At 40.9% G+C, this 13,621-nt stretch overlaps 2 protein-coding genes across 3 annotated transcripts; one reads left to right on the forward strand and one right to left on the reverse strand.

The window, feature by feature from the left end:
• Positions 1 to 895: 895 nt before the first annotated feature.
• LOC137935540 (E3 ubiquitin ligase PQT3-like) lies at positions 896 to 9,127 on the forward strand. Of its 2 annotated transcripts, none has more exons than XM_068780191.1 (15): positions 896 to 1,856; positions 2,390 to 2,489; positions 2,671 to 2,752; positions 2,875 to 3,041; positions 3,156 to 3,235; positions 3,605 to 3,679; positions 3,766 to 3,922; positions 4,014 to 4,162; positions 4,849 to 5,013; positions 5,343 to 5,654; positions 5,823 to 5,864; positions 5,964 to 6,249; positions 6,612 to 6,731; positions 7,293 to 7,371; positions 8,392 to 9,127. In XM_068780191.1, exons 1-15 carry the CDS (start codon positions 1,691 to 1,693, stop codon positions 8,923 to 8,925), a joined length of 2,514 nt encoding a protein of 837 aa, XP_068636292.1. In that variant the 5' UTR covers positions 896 to 1,690; the 3' UTR covers positions 8,926 to 9,127. The 2 variants fall into 2 exon arrangements, with proteins under 2 accessions (XP_068636292.1, XP_068636293.1); XM_068780192.1 differs by having other exon boundaries at positions 5,991 to 6,249.
• A 1,053-nt stretch (positions 9,128 to 10,180) lies between these two features.
• On the reverse strand, positions 10,181 to 13,338 carry LOC137933964 (26S proteasome regulatory subunit 4 homolog B). Its single transcript, XM_068778112.1, has 6 exons — positions 12,759 to 13,338; positions 12,282 to 12,527; positions 11,380 to 11,549; positions 11,084 to 11,300; positions 10,851 to 10,991; positions 10,181 to 10,433 (listed from the first exon to the last, which is right to left on the reverse strand). Exons 1-6 carry the CDS (start codon positions 13,236 to 13,238, stop codon positions 10,350 to 10,352), a joined length of 1,338 nt encoding a protein of 445 aa, XP_068634213.1. The 5' UTR covers positions 13,239 to 13,338; the 3' UTR covers positions 10,181 to 10,349.
• Between the last annotated feature and the right edge of the window lie 283 nt (positions 13,339 to 13,621).

Consider the following 13,621-nt stretch of genomic DNA (forward strand, 5'->3'; position numbering starts at 1 on the left):
AGGTTGCAGAGAGGGGAGAAAAGTCGTCGACGGTCATCGGTGCTGCGGATGGCGAGAGGAAGAGAGTCAAGCCTCGGGGAGAGGTCGCAACTGAAATTGCTAATGGTCGTGAGAGGGGGAAGAGCCAAAGAGGTTGCAGAGAGGGGAGAGATGTCGCCGAAGGTCTTCGGTGCTGGGGATGGCGAGAAGAAGGGAGTCGAGCACCGAGAAGAAGGGAGTCGAGCGCCGAAGATAGGTCGCATAGAGGGCGATTGATATCGCCAAAGGTCAGTAGTGAGTGAGAGAAATTTTTTTTTTTTCCAAAGCCTCATTCGACATAACCTTCCTTCGTTGACAACTCGAGCCTGATGTAATTGAGAGAGGGAAAGTGAATTCAGCTGGGCACAGGGCCTTTAGTTTTGCTATAATTCCGTCATATTACAGCTTTATGTGTAGTGGTTCTATCTGAATCTCGTATCTTTATGACATGCAACTTCTTTTTTATCGCTTTCTTACCATCTATTCAATGGGGGAGACGATAGATGGCGCCATGGCTGGAAACAGAGAGAGAAGATGGTAACAGCGAAGGAGTTACGGGGGAAGGACGCCGGACTCGCAGACGGAAAACAGAGAACAAACAGGAAGAAGAAAAACAAAGTAGAGAACAGGTTCCTATGTGAGAGGGGTGAGAGGTTGTCCTTTTCAATTTGCTCGTGCTTTGCGAGGGCATCCACCTCCAGTTATTCGATCAGTTGTGTTTAATATAATAAGTATATTTAGGAAAAAAATTAAATGACACAAAAATATTATTTTAAATAAATAATAATAATAATAATTATTTATAAAATTATATAAAGGATAATTGGATGAATGAGCTATGAGGGTACACAGGAGATTATCAAGGGGGCAGAAAGGTTGTAAAACGTCGCCGGAAATCTTGCTCGTAATTACTATTTAATTACGAGAGAGCTACTTCCACTCACGCGCGCCGTGGGGGTTCACGCTATAAAACCACGGCACTTCAGTTTTCTCCTACGGCCTGAAGGATCGAAACCCTCTCCGTCGACAATTTCCTTATCCCTGTTTTCCATTCCGCGAAAGACTAAGTTCTCTTGAATTCGATTATCGTCTCCCACTTTGCAAGGCTGTGGTTGTCATCCGTGAAGACGGAGACCGAAGGTCGGCCTTCGGTATCGGCGGCCCTACTTTTCGTCTCGTTTAGGGTTATGTAATTTCTTGATAAATCTCGAGTTCTTGAGATTTGTGTTCTTTTTTTTTTTTGCGGCGAAGTGTTATCTTCTTTCGGACCTACGATTGTGGGGTTATTGGCGTTGAAGATCGGGCGGCGGCGGACGGTTTTGCTTCCGGATTGAGCGTTCGGGAAGAGATTAGCGCGGTTCTTTTGGATCCACGGTGCAAGTCGGTTCGGGGATAGATCGGGGCGAATTCTTCATCGATCGGAGTGGTGTTGTAAAAGCTGTTTACTTTTGGGCGTTGTTTGGTTTTCTGATCACATCTTCTTGTCTCCCTTGTTCGAGGGAGAAAGGCGTGAAAGATCTTCTGTACAATTTTATTAATTTTTTTTCTCTTTACGATAATATCTGGCCTTTTCAGTTTTGACCATATCCAATTTCTTCGATTTCCTTCCCCTTAGGGCAATCTGTTCTTTTGTTCTACTTCTTTTATTCATAACAGAGCAGAAAAGAAAAAAATGGCTGTGTATTATAAGTTCAAAAGTGCGAAAGATTATGACTCTGTTCATATCGACGGACATTTCATATCAGTTGCAATTTTGAAAGAAAAAATATTCGAATCCAAGCATTTGGGCAGGGGTACTGATTTTGATCTCATGGTTTCCAACGCCCAAACTAATGAAGGTCCGTTCTTAACTCTGAATTCCATCCATTCATCTTGTTGAATCTGGTTACTTTGATATACACATATCCGTATAAAAAATGAAAAGAAAATTGTAGGTCCTGTGTAGGAGTAAGCGTGGATGGGATTCGGTCTTTTCAGAGATTTTCTCTGTGATGGAAAAGCTGAGAAACAAAAAAGATGGGGATGACCTATGCCCTGATATCATTTGGGAGTGCTTCGATGTAGAATGTTGATTTGTCATTGGAATTTTTATCTCCTTGGCTCTTATCTTCACCATGCAACGCAATTTTGTTGATAAAAGTAGATTCAACTCAATTAGTTGAAAATCTACTTTTGATAGGTGAGAATTACCAGATTGTATGTGCTAAGTAAAAGGGCCAGGTGGATATCAGTTTCCAATATTGTAGTTTTGAGGACCTTCTTTTGTGGGAGATAATGTGAGGCTTCGAGCATTCAACATTGGATATATGGGTTGTGAACTGATCTTTTTGCAGTATTTCATGGACTTTTATTTTGTCATGTTCAATTTCAGAGTATGCTGATGACGCTATGTTGATTCCAAAAAATACATCTGTACTGGTTCGTCGGGTTCCAGGGCGGCCACGCATGCCCATTGTGACTGAAATAGACGAGTACAATCTCACACTTCCTGAGTTCTTGATTCTATTTATATTTGCTTTTTATCATCTAAAGTTTACATGATTCCTCTACATTTGATATGTTCCATAGTAGTCATGTCATCACATTTTTAGTTGTGGTTCTTACTTATTGCTGAAGCATCAAATTGAGAGCAGGGTAATGTCTCTTTTTCAGGCCACAAGGTCTAGTAAATAAGGTAGAGGAAACTCCACCACCTAAGAGTGTTTCTATTGCTGAAACTTCTGCTGTTAAATTTGTAAGTATAGTACCTTGAATCTGTTTCATTAGGAACAATGATGTAGTGCATGGGGAAGTTTGATTTTAGGTGTTGACCAGTGAAATTATGATGTAGTGGTGCATTTTTTATGGACTTTGCAGCCTGAAGAGTCTGAATGGGATGAGTTTGGAAATGATTTATATGCTATACCAGAGGTGCTACCTGTGCAGTCTGGTAATCTGCTACAGGATGCTCCTCCGACTAATAAGGCTGATGAAGATAGCAAGATAAAGGCATTAATTGATACTTCTGCCTTGGACTGGCAAAGGTGTGATGTTTTCTGTGTCTTAAATCCCATAAAGGACATTCTGTTCTTTCTATACTTTGTTGCTAATAAGACACTATCTGAACCTAGGGTACATTTCTCTGTATTGATATTCAGGCAATCACAGGAAGGTTTTGGTCCTGGAAGAGGTTTTGGAAGGGGTATGGGTGGTAGAATGATAGCTGGCCGTGGTTTTGGTAATCCACTTTCTTTGTCATCTTCTTGTTTGCACTTGCACAAACACAACTACACACACATAGATGGAAACATGATGCAGTTTCTGCTGTACTTATTGCTTCCATGAAGCCTGTGCAGTTTTTGCTACATGTGTTGCTTTCTCATAAGCTTCCTAAAAGTTCATAACCTTCTTGAAAGTGTTTTCTGTTTAACTCTGCTATAGTTGCTAATTTATGCAAAAGTAGATTCTCTCAATGGCAGAGTATATATGAAGCTTTAAGTTGGGTCTGTAGTATTTGCTTTTTCGCTGGACCTTTATTACATGCTTCCTCATTACAATAATCCTTGGCACTATCGGTTTCTGACATGTTCAATTTTTTTACTTGAAGGCCGTGGTGGTGGTGGTGGTTTAGAACGGAAAACACCTCCACAAGGGTACATATGTCATAGATGCAAAGTCCCTGGTATGTTTATACTTATGAAGCTAACTCTTAGGTGGACAAGTAATTTCAGTTGGTGGGTTTCATATATTTGTATATGTACTTTGCAGGCCATTTTATACAGCATTGTCCCACAAATGGGGACCCCAATTATGACATTAAAAGAGTGAAGCCGCCAACAGGCATTCCAAAGTCAATGTTGATGGCTACTCCAGATGGCTCCTATGCTTTGCCAAGTGGGGCTGTAGCCGTTTTAAAGCCTAATGAGTAAGCTGATTTTACTTCGTTTTGGTTTTAAAGTTAGGTTATGCTATTGGTTTTACAGTTAGAATTTAAGGAACGAATTATTTTCAAACAGAGCTGCTTTTGAGAAGGAAATTGATGGTTTTCCAACAACTCGATCTGTTAGTGAGCTTCCTCCAGAACTCCGCTGTCCCTTGTGTAAAGAAGTAATGAAAGATGCTGTTCTCACTGGCAAGTGTTGTTTCAACAGTTTCTGTGACAAATGTAAGTATGATGCAGTCCGACTTTTGAGGCAGATATGCACTAAAAGTTGGATTTATGCCTAAAGTTAATATTTTTTTATTTGATTATATTGGTTGGACTTGATTTTGAAGTAGATGCAATGATTAAGATTTAGTGAGGCTTTAGTTTTCAGAGTGCCATGATTTATAGTGCTTCCCTCAACATAATATCCTTTGGGAAAATGGCTTCATTTCCCTATTTCTAGTTTTTCGTGATTCATTTAGGATGGACATCATCCCGGAAATGCTTTCTTTCTCTGTTTCCAAAATTTTCTAAAAGGAGAATTGCTTAGCTAGGTGCAAGTCTATTTGCTGAGCTTATATGGTGTGGGTTTGTGATGTTTTAGTGATGACAGAATGGTGCTCTTATGTTGTGTATTAGCTTTTTGTCTCAATGGCCACGTAGTGGGGTGTCTAGTTTGTGGTCTTGGGTTCAAGTTTCACCATGGAATAGGTTCAACAATAAAAAAAATATAATCTACTTGTCTCTCATAATTGGATGGTGTTCTTGTTTATTCAAAGTTGTTACTTGCAAATTGTCGGTCTGGCGTACTTTCCTACAATCATTTGTTTAGTTTTTCTTCTTGGCGTTGTGTTATTTATTCATACATGTGTACTAAGCGGCTCACTTGGAATATGTAATGTTGATTTTATTATAATTTTGGTCAGGTATCCGGGATCATATTATCTCAAAAGCAGTGTGTGTATGTGGTGCCACAAACATACTAGCAGATGATCTCCTACCTAATAAGACCCTTCGGGAGACGATTAACCGCATCATGGAGTCAACAACTAGCAGTGCAGAAAATGCTGGAAGCCAATTACAAGTTCAAGGTTTGGATTCTTTGAAAAGCTCATACAGTATTAGCAAACATTCTATGATGGTGACTACAGTTAACAGTATATAAGACTAACTTTTCTATTTTGGGGGTAAGCCATATCAAGATGTAGTCTGAGCTATGCATGAGCAACAAGGAACTTAAAAAGACTCAAATGGATGGTTTGAAAGCAGATTCTAGCTGAAATTCTCTTATCCGAATGATGTTGGTTGACCAATTTGCACCCTAGAACAAAGTGACATGGACTATTGGTTGTTGTATGTTTTACATTGCATAGATACCTGGTCTGAAATGGCTGGGCTAATATCAAATTTCTTCTTACAGATATGGAATCTGCTCGGTTCCCACAGCCTAAGGCCCCATCCCCTATCCTTTCTGCTGGTCGTACCCTTTCTGCTGTTCTAAAGGACCAGAATTTGCCACCTCACACTGTTGAGGCTCTAGAACCAAAGGAGCCTGCAAATGAAGATAAGGTTGTTGTCAACGTAGCTCAACATTCTGTGGAGAAAAGCAAAGCAACCAAAGTCCCTGATGTGTCAGAAGCCACACTGGAGAGTGTGAAGGAGCCTACATCACAAGGAAGTGCCCCTTTGCCTGAGGAGGAAGTACAGCAGAAACTTCCTACTGGGGAGCCAGGTGCATTACTGGTCATTTGATGCCTACTTTTATTATCAGCGTCTGTGATGCATTATTTGCCGGACTGAGCATGCTTTTAGTAGTCAGGAGTGAAAAAGATCCTTTAGTGTATTTTATCACTTCGTTTTTGGTGAAGAGAGAACCGATTCACAGTTTTTTTTCTTGCAGTAAAGAAGAAGAAAAAGAAGAAATTACGGGCACCTGCTAGCAGTAAGTCATCATGTATCCTTTGTATAATAGGGGTTGTGTAGATAAAAAGGTAGTAACAAGTATTCATAGAATTTTTTATGTGTCGGTTTTTTATTCTAGGTTCCATTCATTGGTCATGTGAGGCAGGTGTGGATTTGCCGTGGAGAACTCCTCAAGATCTTGCTGCTGAAAATTATGCAATGTCCTTTGGTGCTTCAGCCTACAACCCCTACTGGTCAGGAGGCATGCAGTGGGGAACGGATGGACTCATGGGACCTTATGGTGGTGCAATGCCTTATATGGGTTACACGCCTGGTCCATTTGATCTTCCGTTTGGAGGATTCATGCCTCAAGATCCTTTTGGAGGGCAAGGGTATAATATGATGCCAGTTGTTCCTCCTCAAAGGTAAGCTAGTACTATATTTTGTAGTTACATTTTTAATCTCCGATAGGAATCAGAACCTTTGTATATGCTCATGATTTCTCTGGTAACTTAAAACATAGCCTTCTGTCATTAGGCAAAAGCCTGAATGTCTTTTTTATTCCTTTTGGTTTCCTCTCTTCTTCTTCTCCCTTGCTCTTTCTCACTGGTAATTGGGCCTTTGTTTGAATCTACATTGGTGAGGCTGGGTTTTTGAGGTCTTGGGTTTCAAGCCTGACTGGCAACTGGGGAGTTCTTAGTTGTATGATTTTCCTTTTTGCTGTATTTTTATGGTTGTGAAATGTTTGTTGTGCTGTTGCTTAATCTGATAGACCACATCTTCTCAGGGGTTTGGCCGAGTTTGGCATGGGCTCAACCCCAGTGCCTCCAGTAATGAGTAGGGAGGAATTTGAGGCCCGAAAAGCTGATCTCAGGCGAAGGCATGAAATCGAAAGACGTGGAGAAAGGTAAGCCTAGATAGCTCATGACTCCATGTTCATTTATGTACTTATTTCTTTTCAGTAAGGGTGCCTCTCCATGAATGATTCTTGTAGTTCTATCCATGTTCATTTATGTACTTATTTCTTTTCATTAAGGGTGCCTCTCCAGGTTTCTGCATATATAAATATATATATATATATATATGGCTTTTAGGAACGATGAAGATAATACTGTTCATCAGTGTTTCCTATGTGATGTGTGATCAGGATCTTTATCCCTATAACTTAAGTTTGTTAGATGGGATTATCCAGAATGTTTTCTGTACTTGGGGGGCCATCCAGACATGATGATTGAGAACCTTTTTTTTTTTTTTTTTTTGTGTTATTTTTAATTTGTTTTTTATCAATGTGGCCATGTGGATGGGATACACTTGAATGGTGCTTCCACAGTGCTTGGTTTCATTTTTCTTTTAAATCATTCTGAGAATATTCGAGGGCCTGTGCTAATAAAATATGATCTTAGATGTAGATTGACTTGATAATCTTAATCCGTAATACTAATGGACATTTGAAATCTGGCTGTTGCAGAGAATCTTCAAGAGATGAGAAGGTGTCGAGTAGGGAAATAAGCAGAAGTGGTGATGTTTCTTCCGTGAAACCAAAACCTGTATGTCTTTTTTTATTGTCTATCCAGTTATCTTCATTTATGTACTCTGCAGCAATTACAACGAACTTACCTGCAGAAAATGCCGCTCTTTTTAAAACAAAAGAGGGGCATGACACGATATTATGGGGATGTCGTAGTTGAGGCATTCTTTCGTATAGCGGGATGAGAGCCTCTCTTACGTGGTGCAATAATTTCGGTGTGAAGAAGTGCTCTGGCGTTTAATAATCTAGCGTTTGAGTAAGAGAAAGTCGTAAAAGTTTTTTTTTTTTTAAAAACGCTGCTAGAGCGAGATTGAGACTCGTATCTGTTGTTGAACCAACAGGGAACGTTTCGTTCTTTAGCTGATCATTTCGGAGGGACAAAAGAGTTAGTGGGTATTCTTCTCTTGTAGCAGTTAATGTCAACGGCCTAGCATGGAAAGTTGCCCTCACTCCTTCATCGGTCGGGGGTATCTTTATCCCCGAATCCTGAGATGATTCGGCACCGAGAGTTAACCAATTAGCTCGACCATTTTGGGAACTGAGTGGAGCACCGTTTTGCTTTGACCAATGTTCTTTACTTTTTAACGAAGTTGATTTACGTATTCTCAACTGTTAAAAAGAGTCCATTTTCGTATCTCTCGGATTTGTGTCTGCTGTGCTGATCAGTTGTGTACAATCTAGGTTTAATTTAGATTATTAATACATTAGGTAATTTTTTTGTAAAAAAAAAAAAATGTAAAAGTAGTGATTTTCGGAACAAATCTTATTTGTCCATAATTTTTAAAGTTATTTTATTTCAAAAAAAATAAAAGAGGTTGGGCGCAACTGTTGAATTGAATCAAGTGTGTTCTGGGAAGCTGTGGTCCCATCACTTTTGATGGACCAGTACCACGCAACGGGACTATGATGCATGTTCTGGTTGGTCAGCTTTGTGGGTCCGGTCATTGATCTCAATCTTTCTTTTCTTTGGTTTTTAGTTGTGGCCAATAGTGATGTCATGTTACGTTAATGGGTGGTCCCTGTTATTTTTTTTTTGCAGAGATTGATGCCTCAGACATCCGGGCCGGATCATAGGTCCGAGAAACGCCCAACCTCGGATCGGCCTCGCGAAGCCGACTTAAGCCGGTCGTCCCTTCCTCGACCCCCGAAGCGTAAGCACCAGTCGGACCACCACGAAGAAGTCCTGCCTCCGCCTTCTGGACCCGATTCGAAGTTGGATCCCACGCTGAAGGCAAGCGTCTTCGCCCGCATCAGCTTCCCCGAGAGCGGTGCCGACGGTAGCAGCAAGAAGAGGAAGACGGCAGCGGAGACGACCGGCTCCAATGGGTACAAGGAGCGGGAACCGCCGCGGTCGTTATCCAATGGGTACCATCACCGGGACGAGCACAAGTCGTCGAAGGCGGTCGTTGCGGCGGCGGTATCGACGCGGAAAAGCAGCCCGTACGAGCAAGAGTCGAGCGACGAGGACTACCATTTCAAGAGGCGGAGGCCGTCGCGGCACGAATCGGTGGAGCCGCGGGCCTCGAGGGGGTCCAGGGAGTACGAGCGTGAACGCGGTGGTAAGCATCGATGATGGGTATGGAGGTGTGGCGAATTACGTTGGTCGTGTTCCTTGTTATTGATGCCATTGGGGGCTGTCTGCGGTGTGACGAAGAAAGAAGAGAAGAGAGTAAAAGGAAAGAAGAAGATGTGTAATGGCATCAGTTTGGATGTATATTTGTCCGAACGCTTGTAATGAGAGTTTTTAATAACTAACGACGATCATTTCCCGTTTCTGCTTTCATTTCAGTGTTCTGGGCCTTGTGGCAATGGAGTATGAATCCGTTATTGTTAGACGTTGATGGCAGAACTGAATAAAATCTTGACAATTACAAATATGAAACTTTAACTTGAGAGAAATCTTGATTTAAGTCGAAATCCAACTAACTAAACTCAGGGACTTATGGAATGACCTTGATGGCGAGAACCTTAGGAATAACCACTTCAATTGGATTTCCAGACCAAGGACAGGGACCTTGAACAGATTGTTGAAGTTGGAGGAGCATCGTTAAGAAAGTTTTTGAAGGGAACAAAGAAAGCCGGCTATGTTCCTGATACAAACTTCACACTCTATGATTTGCAGGAAGAGAAAGAAACTGAGGTTTTCTATCATGGTGAAAAGCTTGCACTTGCCTTCGGATTGATGGTTATTACTCCTGGCGTTCCTATAATAAGCATAAACAAGAACCTCAGGGTCTGTGGTTATTGCTTTAGTGCCGTTAAATTATTTCTTAGATTCCATCATTTCAGAAATGATCAATGTTCTTGTGGTGATTACTGCGAGCATTTGATCTTACTTTAAACATTCTTCTGAAACTCCTCCAAAAATTTGTATTTTTAGCTGTTCTATTAATGTAATTTATTATTATTTGGCCTCATTACCATCCTTCCTCTTCTTGCTCCTTATAAAAGCTCTGGATGGAAATCTACCTGAACTTGATGCCGCTTTCACTTTCAGCATTTGCAGAAGAAATTTCCACTCCCTCCTAGTTCATTATCGGTCTGGTGATAATTGTTTCCTTTTTTTTATATATATTTTATCCCTATCAATTACTCTTCATGCACAATTTTGGAAGAAATTTCTATGGTTGCATTCTAAAACGATGGGATGAAATATATTATCACTCCCTTGTGTATCAAAAGAACAGGTAACATGGATTATTGCAAATTTGTTCTCGAGTATGTGAGTAATTAACTTTAGAAAAAACTAGGATCAGCCAAGATCATATATAAATAATGAACATTATCATATCGGCACTTCTCAACCATGGTGAAGATTTTTTGCAGGCTCCGAATGATAAATGTGAGCATTAAATTTCAAGAGAATAGTTTTGAGTGTAATGAATATCTGCTGGCCTCCATCAAGAGAAACCTCATTGCAATTGATAAATCTTAAAAGCATGATGCATTGATCACAAAAAGAAAAAGTAAAACCATGACCCGCCCAGTTAACCATTTTCACATGTAGAGTCCTTCAGGCACACCTTCCTTCTTCTTGAACATCACCTTTTCCTTGGCCTTCTTGAAGTCTACATGAGTTACCTGAACAGACAGACCAGGGTATTAGAGAGAAAGGTACTAAAAGCTAGGGTAGGCATATTCGGTTTTAGGCTTCGCATCTGAATCTAGACAAACCCAAAATGAGAAACCAAAGACATCAACGCCTTCATTTTATTTTACTTTATTTTTTATTTTTTATTTTTTTGTGTAGGGAGAGGCAAGAGAGAAGCAGGGGTAGAATAATAAACGAAAGGCCTACCAAGTAACAGAACTTGCAAATGCTTGCAGAATCGATGGAGAACTCTATGTTAGCAAATCCATGAAATTCAGGACAAGGTTCTAATGATGATGATAACAATGATGAGAACTTGGTAATAAAAAATAAGAGAGCTAATCCATCCAGATTTGTGAAAACAGAATATCTTCAGCCATCCTACTGTCATGACATTGAACTTTTACCTTCATTCGACGTTCTCGCAATGCAAGCAACCCAGCCTCAGTACAAATAGCTTTGATATCTGCCCCGGAGAACTCATCCTTAGTCATCACAAACTCTTCCAAGTTAACATCATCTGCCAAAGTCATCCTTGATGTGTGTATCTGCAGTCCACCAAACAAATGTCAAATTAATAAAACTTAGTTAAAAAAAAAAAAGAAGAAAAAAAAAAAGAAAACTGCAAATCTAAGAGAACCTGGAAAATTCTCCTTCTAGTTTTTATATCTGGGAGAGGAAATTCAATTTTTCTATCAATTCGGCCAGGCCGGAGCAAGGCAGGGTCAAGGCTTTCTATCCTGTTTGTTGCAAGAATAACTTTAACATCACCCCTTGAGTCAAAACCATCCAATTGGTTCAACAACTCCAACATGGTTCTTTGGATCTCACGCTCGCCTCCAGAATGGGCATCATACCTGAATTATGATCAGTTAATAACTTGCAATCAACAACCAGAAACAATATTCTTTAGCATAAGGTTGTTTGCCGACAAACCTCTTTGTGCCCACTGCATCTATTTCATCAATGAATACAATAGATGGAGACAGATCATCAGCCACCCTGAAAAGCTCCCTTACCAATTTTGGGCCATCACCTAGATATTTTTGAATCAACTCACTACCAACAACACGTAAGAAAGTGGCAGATGTTGAGTTCGCCACGGCCTGTAAAGAAATAAAAAGAACTTGAGTTTTAGAAAATTGCAACTTTGCTACACAAGTGGTAACATAGAAATTGATTAAAGTGCTTGTAACTGAACACAAACAGAAGCCCTTTCACCATATCTTCACCCTAGAATTCAACCCGAGCAATAAAATGAATGAACACGCAGAAGTATGGAATGAAAACTGTTAAGCAGGATTCAACCAGAGGCAATAGATAAAGCAGCAGTTCAAGCATTTAACGTAAGACAACAAAAGGGGCAATGTAGAACCACAGGGAGGTTTCTCGATTAATCCAGAATGTGCTGCTTGTATGCTCAAGCAACAATGCACCTGCAGGCAAATAGTAAACTAAACAAAAGACACCTCATTTCCCATGTTAGTCATTTATCAGAGTCCAATTCACTTTGAATGACTGTTGATAATTTTCCTTTTTTTATAGCTGTGCTAATTTTGCACAGCTGGCTGGGAAATAACACCAATCCGTGGGACTGTTGGAACAATGTTTCTTGACCGTTAAGGGAAGAATATAGCATATATTTTCTCTTCAAAATTAGCAGATTTAGAGCCAAGAAAAAAATAGGAGTTGCTAGAGAAGTTTGTAAGCTGGTTTACTGATCAAATTAAGATGTTAAAGAAGTTTATTGGAAATACAAACTTAGTTGAAGCTGATGATGATGCACACTCACTGTACCTTAAAATAAATCGTTCCAATTAAAATTCTAAAAGCATCACCTTCGCAAGTAGAGTTTTGCCAGTACCAGGCTCTCCATACAATATCACGCCCTTTGGAGGCTTGATTCCAATGTCTTCGTAAAGCTCAGGATGTGTTAAAGGAAGCTCCACTGCTTCTTTGATTTCTTGTATTTGTGCATCTAGTCCACCAATATCTGCATATGATTCCAACGGAGCCTTCTCAACCTTCATGACTGAAACCATAGGGTCCACTTCATCTTGCAGAAGCCCAACAACGGAAAGAACCTGGAGGAAACAAATAATGTCAGAAAGCGGTCACTCCACAAAAAGATAAATCTTACATCCCGTCCCAAAATTAAGCCGATTCAAACTGTAATATACAGTTTGCAGAACAGAACCAATAATCATAAATAAAACCCTACATCATAATATCCACTTCAAAACCGAAAACCCTAGATCCAAAGCACATGACGAAAAAAAAAAAGACAAATAGAAATCAAGGCACACAACACAAACCTTATTGTGCATAAGAATAGCACAACCTGGCTCAAGCTGATCCTTATCAACAAAAGACAAAATCCCCACGTAATACTCCGGACCGACGGAGGAGGACACAATAGCGTGGTTCTCATCGATAAGCTCCTCGAGGTTACCGACACTCATGGGCGAACCCCTCAGATCGTCGACCTTCGACCTGTCCTCCTCGTTCTTATCCTCTTGCGGCTTCAGCCGCTCCTGGTTAGACACAAACTCCTCTTCCATTAACAAATAATCCTTCACTCTCTCCAGTTTGAGGAGCCGGAGTTTGCACTTCGTGTGGGGGGTTACGATAGGGAGACGAGCGGCGGCTTCGGGTCCCTTCTGCTTGCGCTGCTTGCGACCGACGCGAGAAGGCGGAGCCGCCGGCTCGAACTTCTTTTCCTTCTTGTCGCCGTCGTGCTTCCGATCGCCGGGAAGGCCCTGCTTGTTGAGTCCACCGGGAGAGCCCTGACCCATTGCTGCTGCGAAGAAGAGAAAGGGAAGAGAGATCAGAGAGGGGGCCGAGGGGGCCGCGCTGAAGGAGATGGAAGGAGACAGCGAATTATTTCTTGAGAACCAAGATCCTTGCCAATCAAATTATATTGACCGGGTTACGGATCAACTAATTACAAGTCAAGTCGGGTTTGTGTCAAGAGTCGGATTTTCGGGTTACCGGGGCAGGCATCGGAGTGGTTAACCATCTGCCGAACGCTTCCTTCTAAAGCTCACTCGAGTCTCCCAGGATTACTTGTACGTTGACTAACTATTTTTTACTTTGACACGTACGATGACGAGACATGCTGGCTAACATGTAGTGACACGTAAGCCAGTCAGAATCTCTAACGTGGCTCACCGAAGCT

Source organism: Aristolochia californica, unplaced genomic scaffold, assembly GCF_029961685.1.
Source record: "Aristolochia californica isolate CCGP_79_NKW_82.1479 unplaced genomic scaffold, dmAriCali1.0.hap1 SCAF_6, whole genome shotgun sequence".
In the NCBI taxonomy this organism is placed as follows: domain Eukaryota; kingdom Viridiplantae; phylum Streptophyta; class Magnoliopsida; order Piperales; family Aristolochiaceae; genus Aristolochia; species Aristolochia californica.